Raw genomic sequence first — 17,933 nt, forward strand, 5'->3', positions numbered from 1 at the left:
CTGCACTGCAGACCCTTTTTATTGCAAACGCCACCAGGTGGTGCTACAGTCTCTGACGTCCCAGAGAACTACCAGTTCAGAAGAAGACTGGGCAGAGGCCACCTTAACACCGCTGCTTGAAATGTAGATGAAACCTTTAACCACCCATTCTCCAGTTGAACGCCAAAAGAACGAAGGAGTGCGAGATCTGCTAAAATGTTCCGGATATTCTTGTAAAACAACTCGCGTCCTCCAAGATGTAATATTGTATAGTCGAAAGCCCTCGTTCAATCTCGAACTTTGTTGTCCGTGTATCATTTATGCTTTCTAGCACTGGTGACGTAAGGAAGCTCAATAGGCTTGCAAAGACGGCGCGACCGGAAGTCGCTTGGGACGCAAGCGGCAGTTCACGTTTTTAAACAGTAAAAGGGTCTATGCCAAATGATTGAAGAAAGAAAAGTAAATGCACTGCACCAAAACATTTTTTTTTTATATCTGAAAGACTTGGTACGCTGCCGTTACCGCGGCAGCTTATGCAACCGCATTTTTTACCGAGAAGCGTATGTGGGGAGCACTACGTGCTTAACGTTGTTAGCGGGGCTAGTGACGTCACCCCGACTTTGTCCTCTGTCGTTGCCACGGAAGCTTATGCAACCGCGTTGTTTCCCGAGAAAAGCATGCGGGAAGCGATACGTGTTTGTCATCGTTCGCGTGCGCCTTCATGATCTATCATGTGCATTTCACACTTGTTTTGTGGTTTGCTTATTGAAAAAAAAGTGTCAATGATAGATGATAAGGAGCGCTAGAACGGTGATAAAACGCGGGCGATGGTTTTCTGCCAGCCATACCGTCAACGGACAAAAAAAAAAAAAAAAAAAAAAAACGATTAACGTGTTATATACAGCTTCACTGTAAAGAATCTTGTTTGGTATTTTAAAATTGCCAAGAAACTTTGAAGCTCTTTTCCGACAGCAGCAAGGTGATGCGAACTTCCATCGTCTTCGGGTACAGGCGTCCACTCTAACCCCCCCCCCCCCCCCCCCCAAAAAAAAAAAAAAATGACACTCCTTAGGATGTGATGAAGCTAGTAGTCAAGCTATATGTTACTGACACCTTAAGAAACAAAGGGCGTAGCGGGTTCTTAGAGTATCGTAATTGCTCAGCAGCCCATGAGGTTGCGGCATTAGAATATAAGAACGATGGAGGAAGAATCACGTATCAAAACGCGTAAACATTATAGGTCACGCCCAGCGTTGTTTAGACTGTCAGTGTCTAACGTGTTAAATTTTCCGCATAATAAAGTTTGCGCGAGATTTTCATTATTTTTCTTGACTGAAATAGTCGAAGGTGTGTCGTTACGTATATTGCTTCAACTCTTTACACGCATAAAAAATCGCAGTTTCATTGCGGTTGAACATTATCTGGGCGGAATCATCGCCTCATCAACTGTCACGAATAACAGCTGATGAGGCGACGAATGAACAGAAACTAAACGTTTAATTTGGCCGAACTTGTTCCGAAAACAAAAATACGAAGAGGTAGCGTCGCAGGCGTCGAAGGTCGCCGGAGTAGCACGATCGAGCGCAAGGTTTGCGAGCTTACGAGAACGTCAAGTTGAAAGAATAAATAAAAGAGGAGTCCGTTCCTTGGAATCGAACCTTGCGCCTGCGCGCGATAGCCAAGCATGGTAACAATTCGGCAGCGCACGCGCTCACTCTGCGACGCGCGTGGCAATATGTAAATAGATTATAATAATAATATTGAAAAAAAAAATAACTCACCTTCACCTTTCCAAGCCTGAAATTGATAAAAAAAGATAGTGTAGTGGCAACTGAATAATATATATTATATTTTACACACATGGCAGAAATTTAACGTTTCTGCGAGTAATCATGCGCCCATATAAGTGATATATCCAGAATATAAGCTTTCTTTGTGATAATAAACTTAACAAAAATATGTGGAATGCTTTATTTTTTTAAATAAATGGTGCCTACCGTAACACACGTGCAATGTATTTGCCAAGTTGATGTTAAAGTATTCGTCATATTGTCATATTCGATTTGTCATATTCGATTTGATCAATGTTTTTGTAACTATTTTGTGAAATAATGGTTTTGAAAGACCAGGAATGTGCGTTGTGAAATGAATGTTGCAAGGCGTCGGTTCTCCATGTTTGTTTTGTTTACTTCCTCGACCAAACAGAGCCTTTTTCAAAAGGCCACCAGGCAACATTGACTGTCGCCATTACTTGGGCACGAAACATGGAACTGAATCCGAGTCTTCGCCAAACACTGACTCAGCACTCGTTCTCGATACGGTTAGAGCTGAGTCAACGCCAAACGATAATGGAACCATCATGTTGAATGCGTGCTCAGCATACGTGCCTAAATAATGGCTGTCTCGAAGAATCGGGTCATTCTCCCGAGCAAACTTTGGGTCCGAAAAAAGGATTATGCTCCGACATTATTTTAGATATTAATATTTTGTTGATTATTAGGTGAACCATTTGTAATCTTGATAAAAAAACATGGCTGTGCTCCCAGATGTTTCATATTTTTTTATTAATAAACAGTATATTGCAGAATGTACCCCACTAAAATAAATAAGGGCATTCTAAAATATTATATTTTCTCTCGCGCTTATGACAAGATAAATATTGAAAATTTTGGAGTGATTTAGATCTGCAATATCATGCTCTGAATATATACAGTCAGTTTTGTTTTGAGGCAAAGAAGTATTTTGGTGAGATCTGACATTTTGCAAACAAATGAAAAAAGTGCCAAATGTTGTGTCTGAAAACCAAGAAATGTACTCACTAAGAATAATAAGTTTTTTTTATTAGCACATGCACGTGATGTTACACAGTTAGATATATTTGCATAAACTAAAAAAAGTAGTATAGAGCCGGAGCAGATATACAATCACTATTCTTTTAAATCTCTATCAAACCCTGCTACAATTTTTTTTATTGACGTGGGCGGCGGGGAGAACTTGAATAATTGCACTTCGGTATCATCAAAGCGCTAATATTGTTGTTGAACATTTTTTTCTTCTGGGTCATTTATTTCATATTGCCGCGCGCAAGGCTGAGAAAGCAACGCTCGGTCACGGTCCTCCAGAAAGTTCCCGTTTATTCATGTACCGCACGTAACTTCTATCATTTATCCCTGCTTTTGTTTTCTAGAAAGTGCGTGTTCATTCTCGCCCCGATCACGCGACGCTCGAACCGCTTTCGCCGAATCTTCGAGATAGCGGCGCACTCTAGATAAGAGGCCGCCCGCGACCCTGTCGAGTCAGTCTCGCCCTAGCGCTCGATTCTGCTGACACGCCGACTTCGACGCCCGCGACGCTCTGCTTTCTTCTGTTTCCTTCTTTATTTTTTTGGCACAAGTTCGCCACATTAAACGTTTATTTCTTTCTGTTTATTTCCTGTTTTTTGTTTGGTCACCACCCGTGACATTTGGTGGAGGTGCGGGGTACCGCATGCCCCTGCCGCGTACCCCTCCGAGGGCCCACAGTGCAAGTCCGACGCCTAGCCCGCGAAGAACCGACGAAAGCACTTCCGAGATCCGGTTCAGTCGTCGCACCCAAGGTCTACACCCGGAATTCGGACCTCTACCGCCCAAGACTAAGCAGCCAACGAGGCCAACGATGGACAGCCAGTCGTCCCAGAACCCGTCCACCGCCAGCGTCGTATACCTGCCCGTCGCACCAAAAACTCCGACGCCTTTCCACGGAGACACCCACGAGGACATCGAGGACTGGCTGCAACATTATGAACGTGTGGCCCGACATAACGGGTGGTCAGCTGAGCACTGCTTGCAGAACCTTTACTTCTCGCTGGAAGGTACTGCACGGTACTGGCTGGAGAACCACGAGGCTTCTTTAACCTCGTGGGAGGTGTGCAAGCAAGAGCTAGTGAAGACGTTTACCAGCCAACACCGACGCGAGAGGGCCGAAGACATCCTTCGAACAAGGACCCAAGGTCTGAATGAAAGCATCACCAGCTTCGTTGAGGATGTTCTTCGCCTGAGCGCCCGCGCCGATCCTCAGGCTACAGAGGAGAAGAAGCTGCGACACCTGATGAGGGGTGTCAAAAGCGAGATATTCGGAGGTCTCATTCGCAATCCTCCGACAACTGTCGACGGGTTCGTCACAGAGGCGACGAATATGGAGCGTGCGCTACTAGCACGCGCCAGACACTACGAGCGGCACCCTGGCGTGACTACTCTGGCGACATCCAGATACGACCTTGGTACCGACCTCCCAGGCATCCGTGACATCATCCGTGAAGTCGTCCGGGAAGAAATCCGCAAGATGCTCCCCGCTACGGATCGCTCGTCCTCTCTGTCGCTCGCCGAGGTCGTCCGAGAGGAAGTCCACCGAGCCTTCCAACCTGAGATTCCGATCAAAACGACGACGCCAGAGGAGCCTACTTTGAGCTACGCCGCCATGGCCCGAAGATCGCCGCAAGCTAACCGCCAGACCACGGCGCCACCCCGACGAGACCCTCCGATGCCACAGTATCCTCGACGCCAGGAAGGACAAGTCCACGACGTTCCGTCGAGGAAGACCGACGTGTGGCGAACGGCCGACCGACGCCCGCTCTGCTACCACTGCGGGGAAGCCGACCATGTGTACCGCCGATGCCCATACCGACGACTCGGGCTGCGCGGATTCCACCCAAACGACCCGCGCCCCCGGTGTGGTGAACGCCCTCGGGAGATCGACGAGTACCTGCGACGACCCGAGTCCCCCGAGCCTGCGTCCCGCCGAGAGTTCCGGTCGCCATCGCCACGACGTCCAGCTTCGCCGATGCACCGACCCCGACGTGAAAGCCTGTCGCCCCTCGCTCCTCGCCGGGGAAACTAGGCGCGGCAACCCCTGGAGGTGGAGTTGCCGAAGACGACCGACGTAAAGAGCCTCCAAGAACGCCGGAGCGCTCCCACTCTCCCCACGCCACGCATCGCTACGACGCCCCTGCAACGGTGTCCAACAACCTAAACGTCGTCATCGACGGTCACGACGCATCGGCACTCGTGGACACCGGAGCAGACTACTCAGTCTTGAGTGGGAGGCTCTCCCGCGGCCTTCGAAAAGTCATGACACCGTGGGAAGGACCCCAAATACGAACCGCCGGAGGACATCTCATCACACCAGTCGGGAGATGCACTGCTCGCGTCGAGATCCACGGTGAAACGTGCCCTGTCAAGTTCGTCGTTCTGCAAGACTGTTCGAGGGACGTTATCCTCGGAATGGACTTTCTCTGCGAGTATGGCGCCGTCATCGACCTCGGAACAAACCGGCTGACGCTATGAAAACCTGCTCCACCAGCGGAGGAACCCGAAGCGACGTCACCCACGGTCCGAGTCCTCGCAAACCACGTAAACCTACCACCGCGGTCGAGTGTTTTCGTACTTGTCGGGATCGATGAAGCTTCCTGTGGCGAAGTTCTTCTCGAGGGAAGCCTCCAATTGCTCCTGGGAAGAGGCATAGGCGTCGCAAGGGGAGTAGCTGAACTTCAGGATGGGCGGACTGTGGCCCTCGTGACGAACTTCCGAAACGAAACGCAACACCTCACGAAAGGTGCAGCCGTGGGCCACGTCGAGAAACTCCGAAACCCCGCCGAAATCACTGCGATCACTGACGAATCCTCGCCGCCCCAGCAAGACAGTACGTCGCCAGCGCAGCTCGACATTGACCCTAAGCTTCCGGACCCTGAACGGCGTCAGCTGGTTAACCTCCTCGCCGAATACCGCGACTGCTTTGCGACGTCGTCGAAGGTGCGCCAGACCGCGGTTGCCAAGCACCGCATCGTTACTGAGGACGACGCGCGCCCTGTGCATCGATCGCCGTACAGAGTCTCCGCTAAGGAAAGGGAGGTGATCCATCAGCAAGTTCAAGAGATGCTGAATGACGACATAATCCAACCTTCAAGCAGTCCATGGGCCTCTCCAGTCGTGCTGGTTAAGAAGAAGGACGGAATTCTTCGGTTCTGCGTGGACTACCGGCAGCTCAACACGGTTACGAAGAAAGACGTCTACCCACTCCCCCGCATCGACGACACTCTAGACCGGCTGCGCCACTCTCGATACTTTTCATCGATGGACCTGAAGAGCGGCTACTGGCAAATCGAGGTCGACGAACGGGACCGAGAGAAGACAGCCTTCGTCACGCCGGATGGACTGTACGAGTTCAAGGTGATGCCCTTCGGACTATGCACAGCGCCAGCAACTTTCCAGCGTGTCATGGACACTGTACTGGCAGGGCTGAAGTGGCAGAGTTGTCTCGTCTACCTTGACGACGTCGTAGTATTTTCAGCTGACTTCGACGAGCACTTGAGACGACTCCGAGCTGTTCTTCAAGCCATTCAGACCGCCGGGCTCACACTCAAGCCGTCAAAGTGCCGGTTCGCCTATGACGAACTGAAGTTCCTTGGCCACGTGGTTAGTAACGAAGGCGTCCGCCCAGACCCCGAGAAGACTCGCGCCGTCGCGGCATTTCCAGCGCCGACAGATAAGAAGGCCGTGCGAAGATTCCTTGGACTTTGTGCCTATTATCGACGCTTCGTTCGGGATTTCGCAAGGATTTCCGCACCACTTACGAATCTCACGAAGGACGCCAAGAAGTTCGAATGGGCCGAGGAGCAACAGCAGGCATTCGACGAACTGAAACGACGACTCCAGACTCCTCCTGTGCTTGGACATTTCGACCAGGATGCGGAAACAGAAATTCACACGGACGCAAGTAACGCGGGACTGGGCGCAGTACTAGTCCAAGTGCAAGAAGGCATCGAGCGAGTCATCGCCTACGCAAGTCGGACATTGTCCAAGGCGGAGAAAAATTACTCCACAACTGAGAAAGAATGCCTTGCGGTCGTCTGGGCAATAACGAAGTTTCGTCCGTACTTATACGGCAGCCCGTTCCGTGTAGTCACGGACCACCACTCGCTCTGCTGGCTTGCGAAGCTGAAGGACCCGTCAGGACGCCTCGCTCGATGGAGTCTTCGACTACAAGAGTTCAACATGACAGTGGTCTATAAGTCAGGCCGCAAGCACAGCGACGCCGACTGCCTGTCCAGAGCCCCCGTCGAAACCCCCTCCGGCTGCAGCGACGACAATGACGACGAGTGCTTTCTAGGAGCAGTGAACACCGACAATATGGCACGACGTCAACGGGACGATCCTGAGCTGCGCGCATTAATCGAGCACCTGGAAGGGGGCAGGAGTACCGTGCCACGTGTCTTCTCACGAGTACTGCCGACCTTCGCCATCCGACAAGGTGTACTCTACAAAGAGAACTTCGGCAACAACAACACACCTTGGTTGCTGGTAATCCCGAGTGACCTTCGAGAGGAGATCTTCCAAGCCTGCCACGACGACCCGACATCCGGACACCTTGGTTACAGCCGGACACTGGCCCGTATTCGTGAAAAGTATTACTGGCCGAAGCTCCCCAAGACCGTCCACCTATACACACGATCATGCCACGAGTGCCAGCGACGCAAGAAACCGCCGACGAGGCCGGCCGGACTTCTGCAGCCCATTTCTCCTCCAACTACACCCTTCCAGCAGATCGGAATGGATCTACTTGGTCCTTTTCCGCCTTCGACGTCGGGGAACCGCTGGATCATCGTCGCCACAGATTATCTCACGCGGTACGCCGAAACGAAAGCTCTTCCTTCAGGGACTGCTGTGGAAGTCGCCAAGTTTTTCATCGAGTACATCGTCCTCCGGCACGGCGCTCCCGAGGTTCTGATTACAGATCGCGGATCTTCGTTCATGGCCCAGCTGACGCAAGAGATCCTTCGTCTCAGTGGCACCGGCCATCGTCGAACCACTGCATACCACCCGCAGACCAACGGACTGACCGAGCGACTCAACAAGACAATCGCCGATATGATCTCTATGTACGTCGACGTAGAGCACAAGACGTGGGACGAGGTGCTGCCCTACGTCACGTTCGCCTACAATACGGCGGTTCAAGAGACCACTGGATTCACCCCTTTCCAGCTGGTACATGGTCGGAAGGTAACGACCATGCTGGACGCCATGCTGCCCCATGAGCCATCTGACAACGAGAGCGACGACGCCCAGGCGGTTGCTCAACGCGCCGAAGAAGTTCGCCAGCTCGCCCGACTCCTGATTCAAGATCAGCAACGCGTCGACGCCGGCCGCTACAACCTTCGTCGCAGGGACGTCCACTTCCAGCCCGGAGATAGGGTGTGGGTATGGACGCCCATCCGTCGCCGCGGCCTCAGTGAGAAACTGCTGAAACGGTACTTTGGACCATACAAGGTACTTCGTCGCCTCGGCGAGCTGAACTACGAGGTGATGCCCGACGGAACACGAACATCGTCACGCCGCCCACCACGACCTGAGGTCGTCCACGTCGTGCGCCTGAAGCCGTACTACGCTCGATAGGACTATGAACCTTTTGTGCTCCAAAAGACTCTTTAGTTTATCGTTCTTTTTTATTTTGATTTGTTTTACACTGCATCGGGGCGATGCACTTTTGAAGGGGGGAGTAATGCCGCGCGCAAGGCTCAGAAAGCAACGCTCGGTCACGGTCCTCCAGAAAGTTCCCGTTTATTCATGTACCGCACGTAACTTCTATCATTTTTCCCTGCTTTTGTTTTCTAGAAAGTGCGTGTTCATTCTCGCCCCGATCACGCGACGCTCGAGCCGCTTTCGCCGAATCTTCGAGATAGCGGCGCACTCTAGATAAGAGGCCGCCCGCGTCCCTGTCGAGTCAGTCTCGCCCTAGCGCTCGATTCTGCTGACATGCCGACTTCGACGCCCGCGACGCTCTGCTTTCTTCTGTTTCCTTCTTTATTTTTTTTGGCACAAGTTCGCCACATTAAACGTTTATTTCTTTCTGTTTATTTCCTGTTTTTTGTTTGGTCACCACCCGTGACAATATTTATAACCGCTTGTCTGAGCGTGCTGACGCACAACGTAAGAACAGCTTTAACAAATCTGATTTTGATTGCCAGGGTCGCTCCTCCAAACTATAGAGCTACAGGCCTATAAAAGTCAGCCAAGTATAAAACTGACGAACAAGACAAACCCCGTTAACAAAGAAGACGGACACAGCAGAAGGGCCCTATCTATGGTCAAAACGGAAAATAATATATTAAATATTCGATAAAACAAGGAAACAGAAGTAAGGCGTGAAAAACAGTAAATAAATAAACTGACAGGAGAGAGGCCAAAACTCGACTGGTGAACGCAGACTAATAATGAACACCAAAACGTAAACCTTGTGAAGAAATCAGACGGATGAAAGGATTTATCAAAAACCAGACGGAGGTGCACTATCCACCCGAGAAGACGGTCAAACCAAGTGTAAGGAAGGCTGTCTGCGTCAGAACGCCGATTGATGCCTTTTTTTAGAGCGTCGGTCTCTTCTGCTTCACAGCGCCGGTTGACGTCCTCTGCTTTCAAGCGTCGGTTGTATACCGTCTGCCTAACACTCGGAAATAAAGGGAGGGGGAAGGGGCGGGGGGGTGTAGTATTTACACCTCTTGTCCCATATAACGCACAAAAACTACCTTTTGACGTTCAGTCCCCTGACGTAGAAGAGACGATACCAATATTTAGGAGCGGCTTGAGAGAAGTGTGATATAACTTACCAACAACTAATCCATGTATCAAAAACGGCAAAAAAAAAAACAAAAAAAAACGGGCTTTTGCAGCAGGGTCAACAAAAATGTTTGCAGCAGTGTTTTTCTGTAGTCTTTAATGCGTTCATTAACTTTTTTAATAAGTGGAATCACTCCACTATGAAGCCGCTCGTGAAAGTTAGTATGGTCGGATCGACGTCAGTGGACTGAACGTCGAATAGTAGTTTTTGGGGTGCGATATATGGTACCAAGGTGTGAAAATAGTACACCCCCTTTTTTTGAAAGTGCAAAGCGTCAGTTGATACGTCTGCTTCAGAGCGTTAGTTAATACTGTTCGCTTCAGAGTGCCTGTTGATGCACTCTGCTTTAACGAGTCGTTTGATACTGTCTGCTTCAGAGCGCCGGTAGCAAGTGGGGATAAATGTACAAGCACGGAAGCATGATTGTGTGCGTTGTTTGCGTGGTATAGCTTAGCATAAAGCGCACTTGTTTGTATTTATACGCAACAATTTAGAACCATTTACTATAGTTGAAAGGTTTCAATTTATCACAATACTCCTGTCTTTATTTAAAGGCTCGTAAAGTACCCTATTAATTTTTTTAGCTTCTCGCTCGTCTCTGTTTTGTTTTGAATCCAAATAAAAAAAATATTTTGGAGAAAAATACAAAAAAATTTGTAGCGGCATCTTTTTCTAGAAATAAAGCCGAGCGCAGTATGCCCGAGTGTTTACACCATCCTTTAATTATAATCGCAGCTCTGTATTACATAGTGCACTTTAAAAGACAGTTAGCACTTACCGTTCTCATACGACCTTGCTTATTGATTCCGAGCGCGCACGGAACTATGTCGTTTAAAACTAGCAGTGGCGGCGCGCGCCATCGGCAGGTGCCACTGATCATCCCTTAACCCGACTGACACGCCTCGTGGCTGACCCGTCACACGACTGACCCGTGAAGCGAGTGACTCGTGACTCGACGGACTCGTGACACTACTGACATTTCGAGCAAAATTAAAAATGTTTAACTGAACTCTCCGCTGCAATTGAATAGTTTTAAAACTGTAGGAAGGCATATTTATTTCGTCAATCCTCCTTGTTTCATATCAATAAATTAAAGAAAGTGGGACATTAGTTATGCGTGACACCACTGAAACTTCAGAGCGTATGAAATTGTTCCTACTTAGTCTTTGACCTATAAAAACGAAACGTTTTGGCCGAAGCGATCATCGGTTTTGGTAAGGCCGCCATGAAAGGGGGTTCAATAGTGGGCTTGGTTACGTTCTGAATACCGTGGACAAAGCCGCTTATATTATTCATATCTTCGTTTCACCGTTGATATTGTAGTCGGTTGCAGCCGTTTCTTGTTACTAATTATGAGAACATAAATACTTTGGCAACACTGAACAAAGTGCTCATTTCATAAACGATGACTCACAATTTCTACGTCTTTTTTTTTAAAATCAGGTTGCTAAGAAATCAGTTTGCTAGAACTGAATTAGAAGGCTTTGAAACTTGTGTGATAGTTAACAGATTCAGCCTAATTTCCGTCATTACCCACAGGAGAGATTCCAAAATCAATGTGCTCCAAATATGTGCCAACTAGAAATAATCGAAAATATTTGTTCTTATGAACCTAGAGCGTCATGTTGTCCCAACAATGAATACAAAATGATCACAGCGAACAATTATTAAAGCCAAAGATCAGTTACACCAATGTTTGACTTTTCGGAAGAATGACCCAATTAGCGAAGCAGCTACGCGAATACGCTACACTTTTGAAAAGTGTCCGTTGTCCGTGACCAGAAACGGCCCTTTCCTGCGCACTGCATGATGGACTCATTGTCGCCCTATATTAAACATTAAAACGCGATACCTTAACATTCCTTCGCATCGTCTTCTTCATTGTATTCATGGTCTAATATTTGTCTCATTCTGGAATCTTATGAAAGATTCAATGGAAGCGGGTCGTTCTATTTTATTCACCTAGGCAAGATGATTGGAACCTATGGTTGTGCGAATATTTAAGTTTAAAATCAAATCAACTAGCGGTGCGAAAAGAATGCAATTTTGTTTAAATAAGGGAAGAACATAAAAAACGAGGACAGAGACGACTTATTTTATGTTCTTCCCTTCTTTATATTTTACCCCTACCACCCTTACAAAAACGGGTCTCAACATTCTTTTTAATTTTTTTAGACTTCTTATTGACTTTCCGCGATCCTACTGAATTCCTTTATAAAAGCACTTTGTTTTGACTATTGTCAAAAAACTTTCAAAAGAAAAAATATTGAATTTTTTTGTAGACTTATTTATAAAAAAATTAAAAAGAACTTGTAAAGACGTTTTTCTATAGGATATTTTCTAAAAAAATTCAAAAGGAAAAACAATAGATTTTGTTTTGTAGACTTATTTATAAAAAAATTAAAAAGAACTTGTAAAGACGTTTTTCTGTAGATTATTTTCTAAAAAAATTCAAAAGGAAAAACAATAGATTTTGCTTTGTAGACTTATTTATAAAAAAATAAAAAGAAGTTGTAACAACGTTTTCTGTGGCTTATTTTTTAAAAAATAAAAAGAAAACCTATTGACATTATTTCTTTATAATATTTTATAAAAAGAGACATTTTTTTATTATTTTATTTGGTCTGCGGTCGTGTGCGGGGTCCGATATGACGGATGTTTTTTTTTTTCTACTTTTAATTGAAAATGTGTTGACTTCTTGTTCACTCTGATTACTTTATTTCGACTGACTTCCTGTTGACATGGTCAACAAAAAGTTTGTTGATTTTGTGTTGAAACTTTTTTTATGATTTTCTATTGACTTTCTATTAACTCTACGTTGGATCTTTTTTTTGTTGACTTCCTGTTGAATGTGTTATCAGAAATACTGCAGACGTTCTATTTACTTCGTGTTTAAATTATTCAGTTGACTTTCTGTAGCCAGTGTCAAAAGAAAAGCTACAGACTTTCTGTTGACTTTTTATTGAACATAATACATCTTGACTCAATGTCAAAAGTCACTAAGTTTCTCAATAGTCTCTGACAAGTTGAGAACCATAGGGAGGAGCTTCCGTTCTCCTGCCTCCAGCGCGAGCCTTCTATCCTTGACAACTCTTCGACGTCTCGCGCCCCTCGAGCTCGACTGCGCAGTGAAAGCACGACGGAAGGCATGCGGCGCGTGCTGGAGGGCAGGCGTTCGAAAAACACGCCCTGCCGTTCTCACTTTGTAAATGACAATCGTTGCATTATTGACCCTATTCAACTAGTAAAGAAGAGCAAAATAACTATATTAAAGTGGAGCAACCGCCTTGACTGGCTTCGTCCCGAGTGGTGCTATTCAGAGAAGCGATAAACATTTGTTCTATAACCCGTTTTTGTGGATGTTGTTTTAGCGACTACACGAAATTATTATTAGTTGTACCAATGCTTTTTAGTAAGAGATAGAGTCCACGAACTTCGAAACACTGTCTTTCCTTGGACAGACTTTCGAGAAGGAGACCGGAGACCTGGAACCTTAGTAAGTGCTGAGGTGGTCACCGGCCAAATGGTTACCTTCAATATGTAGGCTATATAAGGCTCTGGTGCTGTCCACAGGACTGTGTTTCTGGTGTTGAGTGCTTGATGGTGTTTGTGTTTGTTTACATTGCTTATTTGTGGGATGGTATGTATCAAAAAGACACTATTTCCTAACGAAATTAAAAAATGTATTAAAAAATTTAGTGTTTTTTTTAAACGTTAATCTGCGGTTTTGTCAAAAGGAATTCAACAAAATTTATGTAAGAAGGAATTCAAAAGAATGTATGTAAGAAGGAATTCAAAAGAATGTATGTAAGAAGGGATTCTAAAAAATTTAAGTGGCCAATTTTAACTAGGAGTTAAATAAGTTGTCAAAACGAAGTCTAAAAAAAATCAAAAAAGTTTAAAAAGAAATTCAATAGGACTCCAGAAAATTTTCAACAAAAATTCAAAAGAATTTAACTACAGATTTTTGTAAGGGCAGCACGATCTTCATTCCAAGAATGCAATTTTATTTTAAAATGTCTGCCACTGAAGTTGTGGATTATCAAATACTTTTATTTTTTTCCCCTCTATGATATGCACCCAAATGCTCGCAATAACTAAAGTATAACAACGCTCTAGCATCTTAAGCATTAAAAAAATATTAAAACGCTACTCCCCTTCACACTCCATATCTTCCGGGCGCTACTGACCGAGTACCGAATACAATTTTTCTAGCACGTTTCGCGCACGAAGGCTTTACAATGACCTACTGAGGCGCCTTTAAGGCCGCATTCACACTGGCGACTGAGCCGCATTCGCAAAGCGGCTACGAACCCGGTTGCTTAAAGAAGCTGTACAAATTTACGGGCATTTGATGATGACGACCAGTGAATCCGCTTCGCGGTTGCGATTCGAACACCATTATGAATGCAGCATAAAAGTTGTTGATTCGACTTACGAAAGCTGCAGTAAGTAGAATGAAGCCATACAGCAGCATTTGGACAATCATTGTACTGCGTCCGGTCAAGGCTTGACACCCACGGCAGAAACCCCGATGCGGCAATGAAACTGAATCGGTGCACTTACAATACATTTATAGAGACTGGAGACATTGTCTACAATTCAGATTTTACATTGTAAGGCTTAATATCATCCTTCGACCCACCCTCGTAGCCTTGCGTAACACCAAATGCGTCGCACAGGGAGTTTCATATTTCAGTTAGGCTCACTTAAAATCTGCCCCTGCTCAATAAATCATGAGCCGAAAGTTATTAGTATTTTTTTTTTTTAAATTCGCGCTCTCAAGATTACAAAAAAATATTTTAATGTAGAGGAAAAAACCACTGACGTAGACAACCGAAGCGGATATTTTAACTTTTAACATTTATTTTTCGAAACATTCTTTTCGACAGTCCTTCCAGGGTAATTCTGCTCTGTTATACGAAACGAATACTTCTGCCTAGAGTCCTCGCCTGCTCGAGAAAATAACAACGACATAGATGCATTTTGGCATCGCACTATTAATGAGGGAACGCTAAGAACTTTCGGCTGTCTTATGGAAAAAGAAACGTGGGATGACGTTTACGCCTGAGTGCAACCCTAGATATACCTATAAAATATTCCCGATGAAAGTCCGACAGTACAATAATGCAGCTTTTCCTCTTCAGGAACGTAGAGTGAAATGTAAAAAGAAAAATGAGAAAGCCTTGGATGACTAGAGACCTGTATGTGGAAGAATAAGGCAGAAAAATGCCAAGTATCATGCCTTTATTCGGCGTCCTGATCGGCGGCTGCTTATGGATTTCAAGAAATGCAGAAACAAACTGAATACCGACCTTAAAAAAGCGAAATGCGAATACTATGAAAAAGAACTTCTAGGTATACACAATTACCATAGAAAAGTGTGGGACACGGTAAACAAACTCACGAAAAGAGAGCAGGCCCAATGTAATCTGAAAGAAATACCAATAGATGATAAGCGTGACACTGGGAAAAAACTTAAAGATAAAATGAATATATATTTTATTAGCACGAGTGCGTACGCTGGGAGGGCTTCCAAGGTGACTGTATTGACGCAGGAAATCAAATTGGCCCGATTATGCTTACTCCAACGACACTATTTGAAATTCATAAAATAATCAGAAACCTAAAAAATGACGCCGCCGCTGGAATAGTTGAAATAATAACCCCACCTATGATGTACACTGTGACCATAGTTCAGTTCTATCGAATACAGTAAATAAGATGCTTGAGTCTGGTGATTTCCCTGACGAGCTAAAAATAGCCACGGTTACTCCAGTGTGTAAAGGAGGTGGTAAGTCAAACATTAATAACTACAGACCTTCTTCAGTTCTTCCAGTTTTTTCTAAAATATCTGAGCTTGTGATTGCTGATAGATTAACACCTTTTTTCGAGAAGCATAGTATAATAACGCAGTCCCAATACGGCTTTCAAAAGCAAAAAAAAAAAAAAAAATCGGTGGAGCTAGCGGTTCTTAACATAAAGGATAAAATAGCTGAGAATATTGAGAACAAATTATTTACTCTTGATCTGTTTTTAGATTTAAGTAAACCTTTTGATACTGTGCAGCACAATATTTCAATTAGAAAGCTTGAAATTTACGATGTACGCGGAGTAGCTCTAAAATTAATTGAGAGTATCTTGCAGATTGTTACCAATATGTACTAATAAACGGCGAATCGTAAAAAAAGACTTAAAAATGCATCATGGTGTTCCTCAGGGGTCAATTTTAGGTCCATTTGTTTTTGTTAGATATGTCAATAATATAACGACTATATCCGGTTCCCCCGATCTATTAATGTATGCAGACGATACCAACGTATTCTTCTCTGGTGGGACGAAAACATGCCTAGAAAGTGCTGCAAATGTCTACCTATTGAAACTATCCATTTGGTTACAAAAAAAATTGTTTAACACTAAATACAAGCAAAACTAAGTATATTATTTTTAAGCCTATAAATAAACTCGACCGCAGCCCCATGAGCTTAAAATTTGAAGACACTGTGTTTGAGAAAGTGTCTGAACAAAACTTCCTCGGTGTATGGTTTACTGAGGACCTTTCATGGAACACTCGTGTGAATAAACTCAAAGGTGAATTATCTCGTGTTACGGAAAGTATATATCAAATACGAAACTTGCTGCCCACTTGGCTAAAACAGGCGTTGTACAATTTTTCGTTCTACTCTAAAATCAGTTACGGTATCTTAGTTTGGGGGGCGACAATCAATTCAAACTATGTCAAACTTATCACCTTGCAGAAGAGGATTCTTGGCATGTGCAAAAATTACAAAAGGAGATATCAGAAACATAAGAACCCAAACACTATTCGTCAAATATAATATGCTTCAGGCAGACGAAGTACACTATTTTAGAGTCTTGCAATGGATTCACATACACAAAATATACTCCACACCAAAAGAGAGTTTGGGTCTTTACCAACTGCGAGACCCAAAGCGAAACCCAATTATGGCCGCACTACTCGGTCTTTTCAGATAACCAAGTTGCTAAGAAGAACAGATATGACTATAGATTACAATAAAACATTTTATGCCTTCAAGAAACAGTGCCATAGCTTTCTCGTGGGCAGTGGTATCAGCTTCTCAGTTGTGTAATATGTAGGCTTATTATTTTTATGTACATATATTTGACTGCAAATGTGGCTCTGGACATATATTTGATCATTCTTCATTGCTAAACGAAATGACGGCCATCAGTCCTATTTTATGCTGTCTCCTTCTTCTCTCTTTTTTTTTCTTTTCGTGAAAAAAGCTTTTTATTTTATGTTTATATTAGTGATATGATGCTTCTGTGTCATACGACGTTACATTTGTTCTACGCTTCGAATCATGCTTGTTGTGTAACATGGGATTTTGCTAGTTGCTTTATTGTGCCGTTTTATTTTATTTTATTTTACAATTCACACTGTTGAATGTTGAAGTAATCGTTTCATTGTGCCTTCTTTTTTATTTTTACTGAGTATACCAATTGCTGAATGTATTCATTGCACTGTTGACTGTTGAACTGTTGGGGGGGCAGGGACTCTGTCAGATTTCACTCCTTTATCTCTGCCCCCTGGGCAGAAAAACCCGCTAAACAAGTAAAGAAAAAAAAAATACGCATGTGCGGGAGAGTTGTTAGCGTTTAAATTGAAAATGCAGAACAAAACACTCTAAACGTCCCCAAGGGGAATGAAACCCACGACGTGAAGATTGTGATCCTGACACGTAACCATTCAGCCGAAGGGGAGGCGTGTGGAGCGGTGATTAATAAATACGATAGCGTTTCGTTCATCAGCCGACACCGCGAAGCGTGCAAGCGGCAGAGGTGGCAGTAATGAAATTACTGTAATTGAATTGCTGTAATTAAATTACATCTGAGAGTAATTTGCAATGTATCTCATTACGTTTTGATGCAGGAAATTTCGTAAAGTAATGCATTACCCTACTGGCGGTAATTGGAATTATATTCGTAATTTCTTTTGCGGGGCCCAACAGGAAGATGGACTTTGTCGACACGTGTGCGAGAGGCTTGCGGCACGAAGAGCAAGCGGCACCGGAAGCGACGTCCAGTACGACTCGTACCTGCTGAGCGAAGACGGACTTCTTCTACGCCACATCGCCCAGGCAGACGATGACAGCGATGGATCGCCTTTCCGGATCGTGATACCTCGGAAGCTGCGCAAATCATTCATCAGGTACTTCCATGATTCAGCATTAGTGGGTCACACAGCGGCAGTAAGACTTACGATAAGTTATGCCGTGTTGCGACTTCGCCAGGAATCAGGCAGGACGTACTGAAGTATGCTC

At 45.0% G+C, this 17,933-nt stretch overlaps 1 protein-coding gene across 1 annotated transcript in view; it reads right to left on the reverse strand.

Moving 5' to 3' along the window:
- The window catches only part of LOC120843051, a 29,268-nt gene extending 15,097 nt beyond the window's left edge, over window positions 1-14,171 (reverse strand). Inside the window, exons 1-2 of the mRNA XM_040214258.2 lie at window positions 14,066-14,171; window positions 1,761-1,776 (exon numbers count right to left, since the gene is read on the reverse strand). Coding sequence (XP_040070192.1) covers window positions 1,761-1,776; window positions 14,066-14,116 — 67 coding nt within the window. The 5' untranslated portion in view covers window positions 14,117-14,171. The remainder of the gene's footprint in view (window positions 1-1,760; window positions 1,777-14,065) is intronic.
- Window positions 14,172-17,933: the final 3,762 nt, after the last annotated feature.

Source organism: Ixodes scapularis, unplaced genomic scaffold, assembly GCF_016920785.2.
Source record: "Ixodes scapularis isolate PalLabHiFi unplaced genomic scaffold, ASM1692078v2 PGA_scaffold13__105_contigs__length_92229423, whole genome shotgun sequence".
NCBI classification, from domain to species: Eukaryota; Metazoa; Arthropoda; class Arachnida; order Ixodida; family Ixodidae; genus Ixodes; species Ixodes scapularis.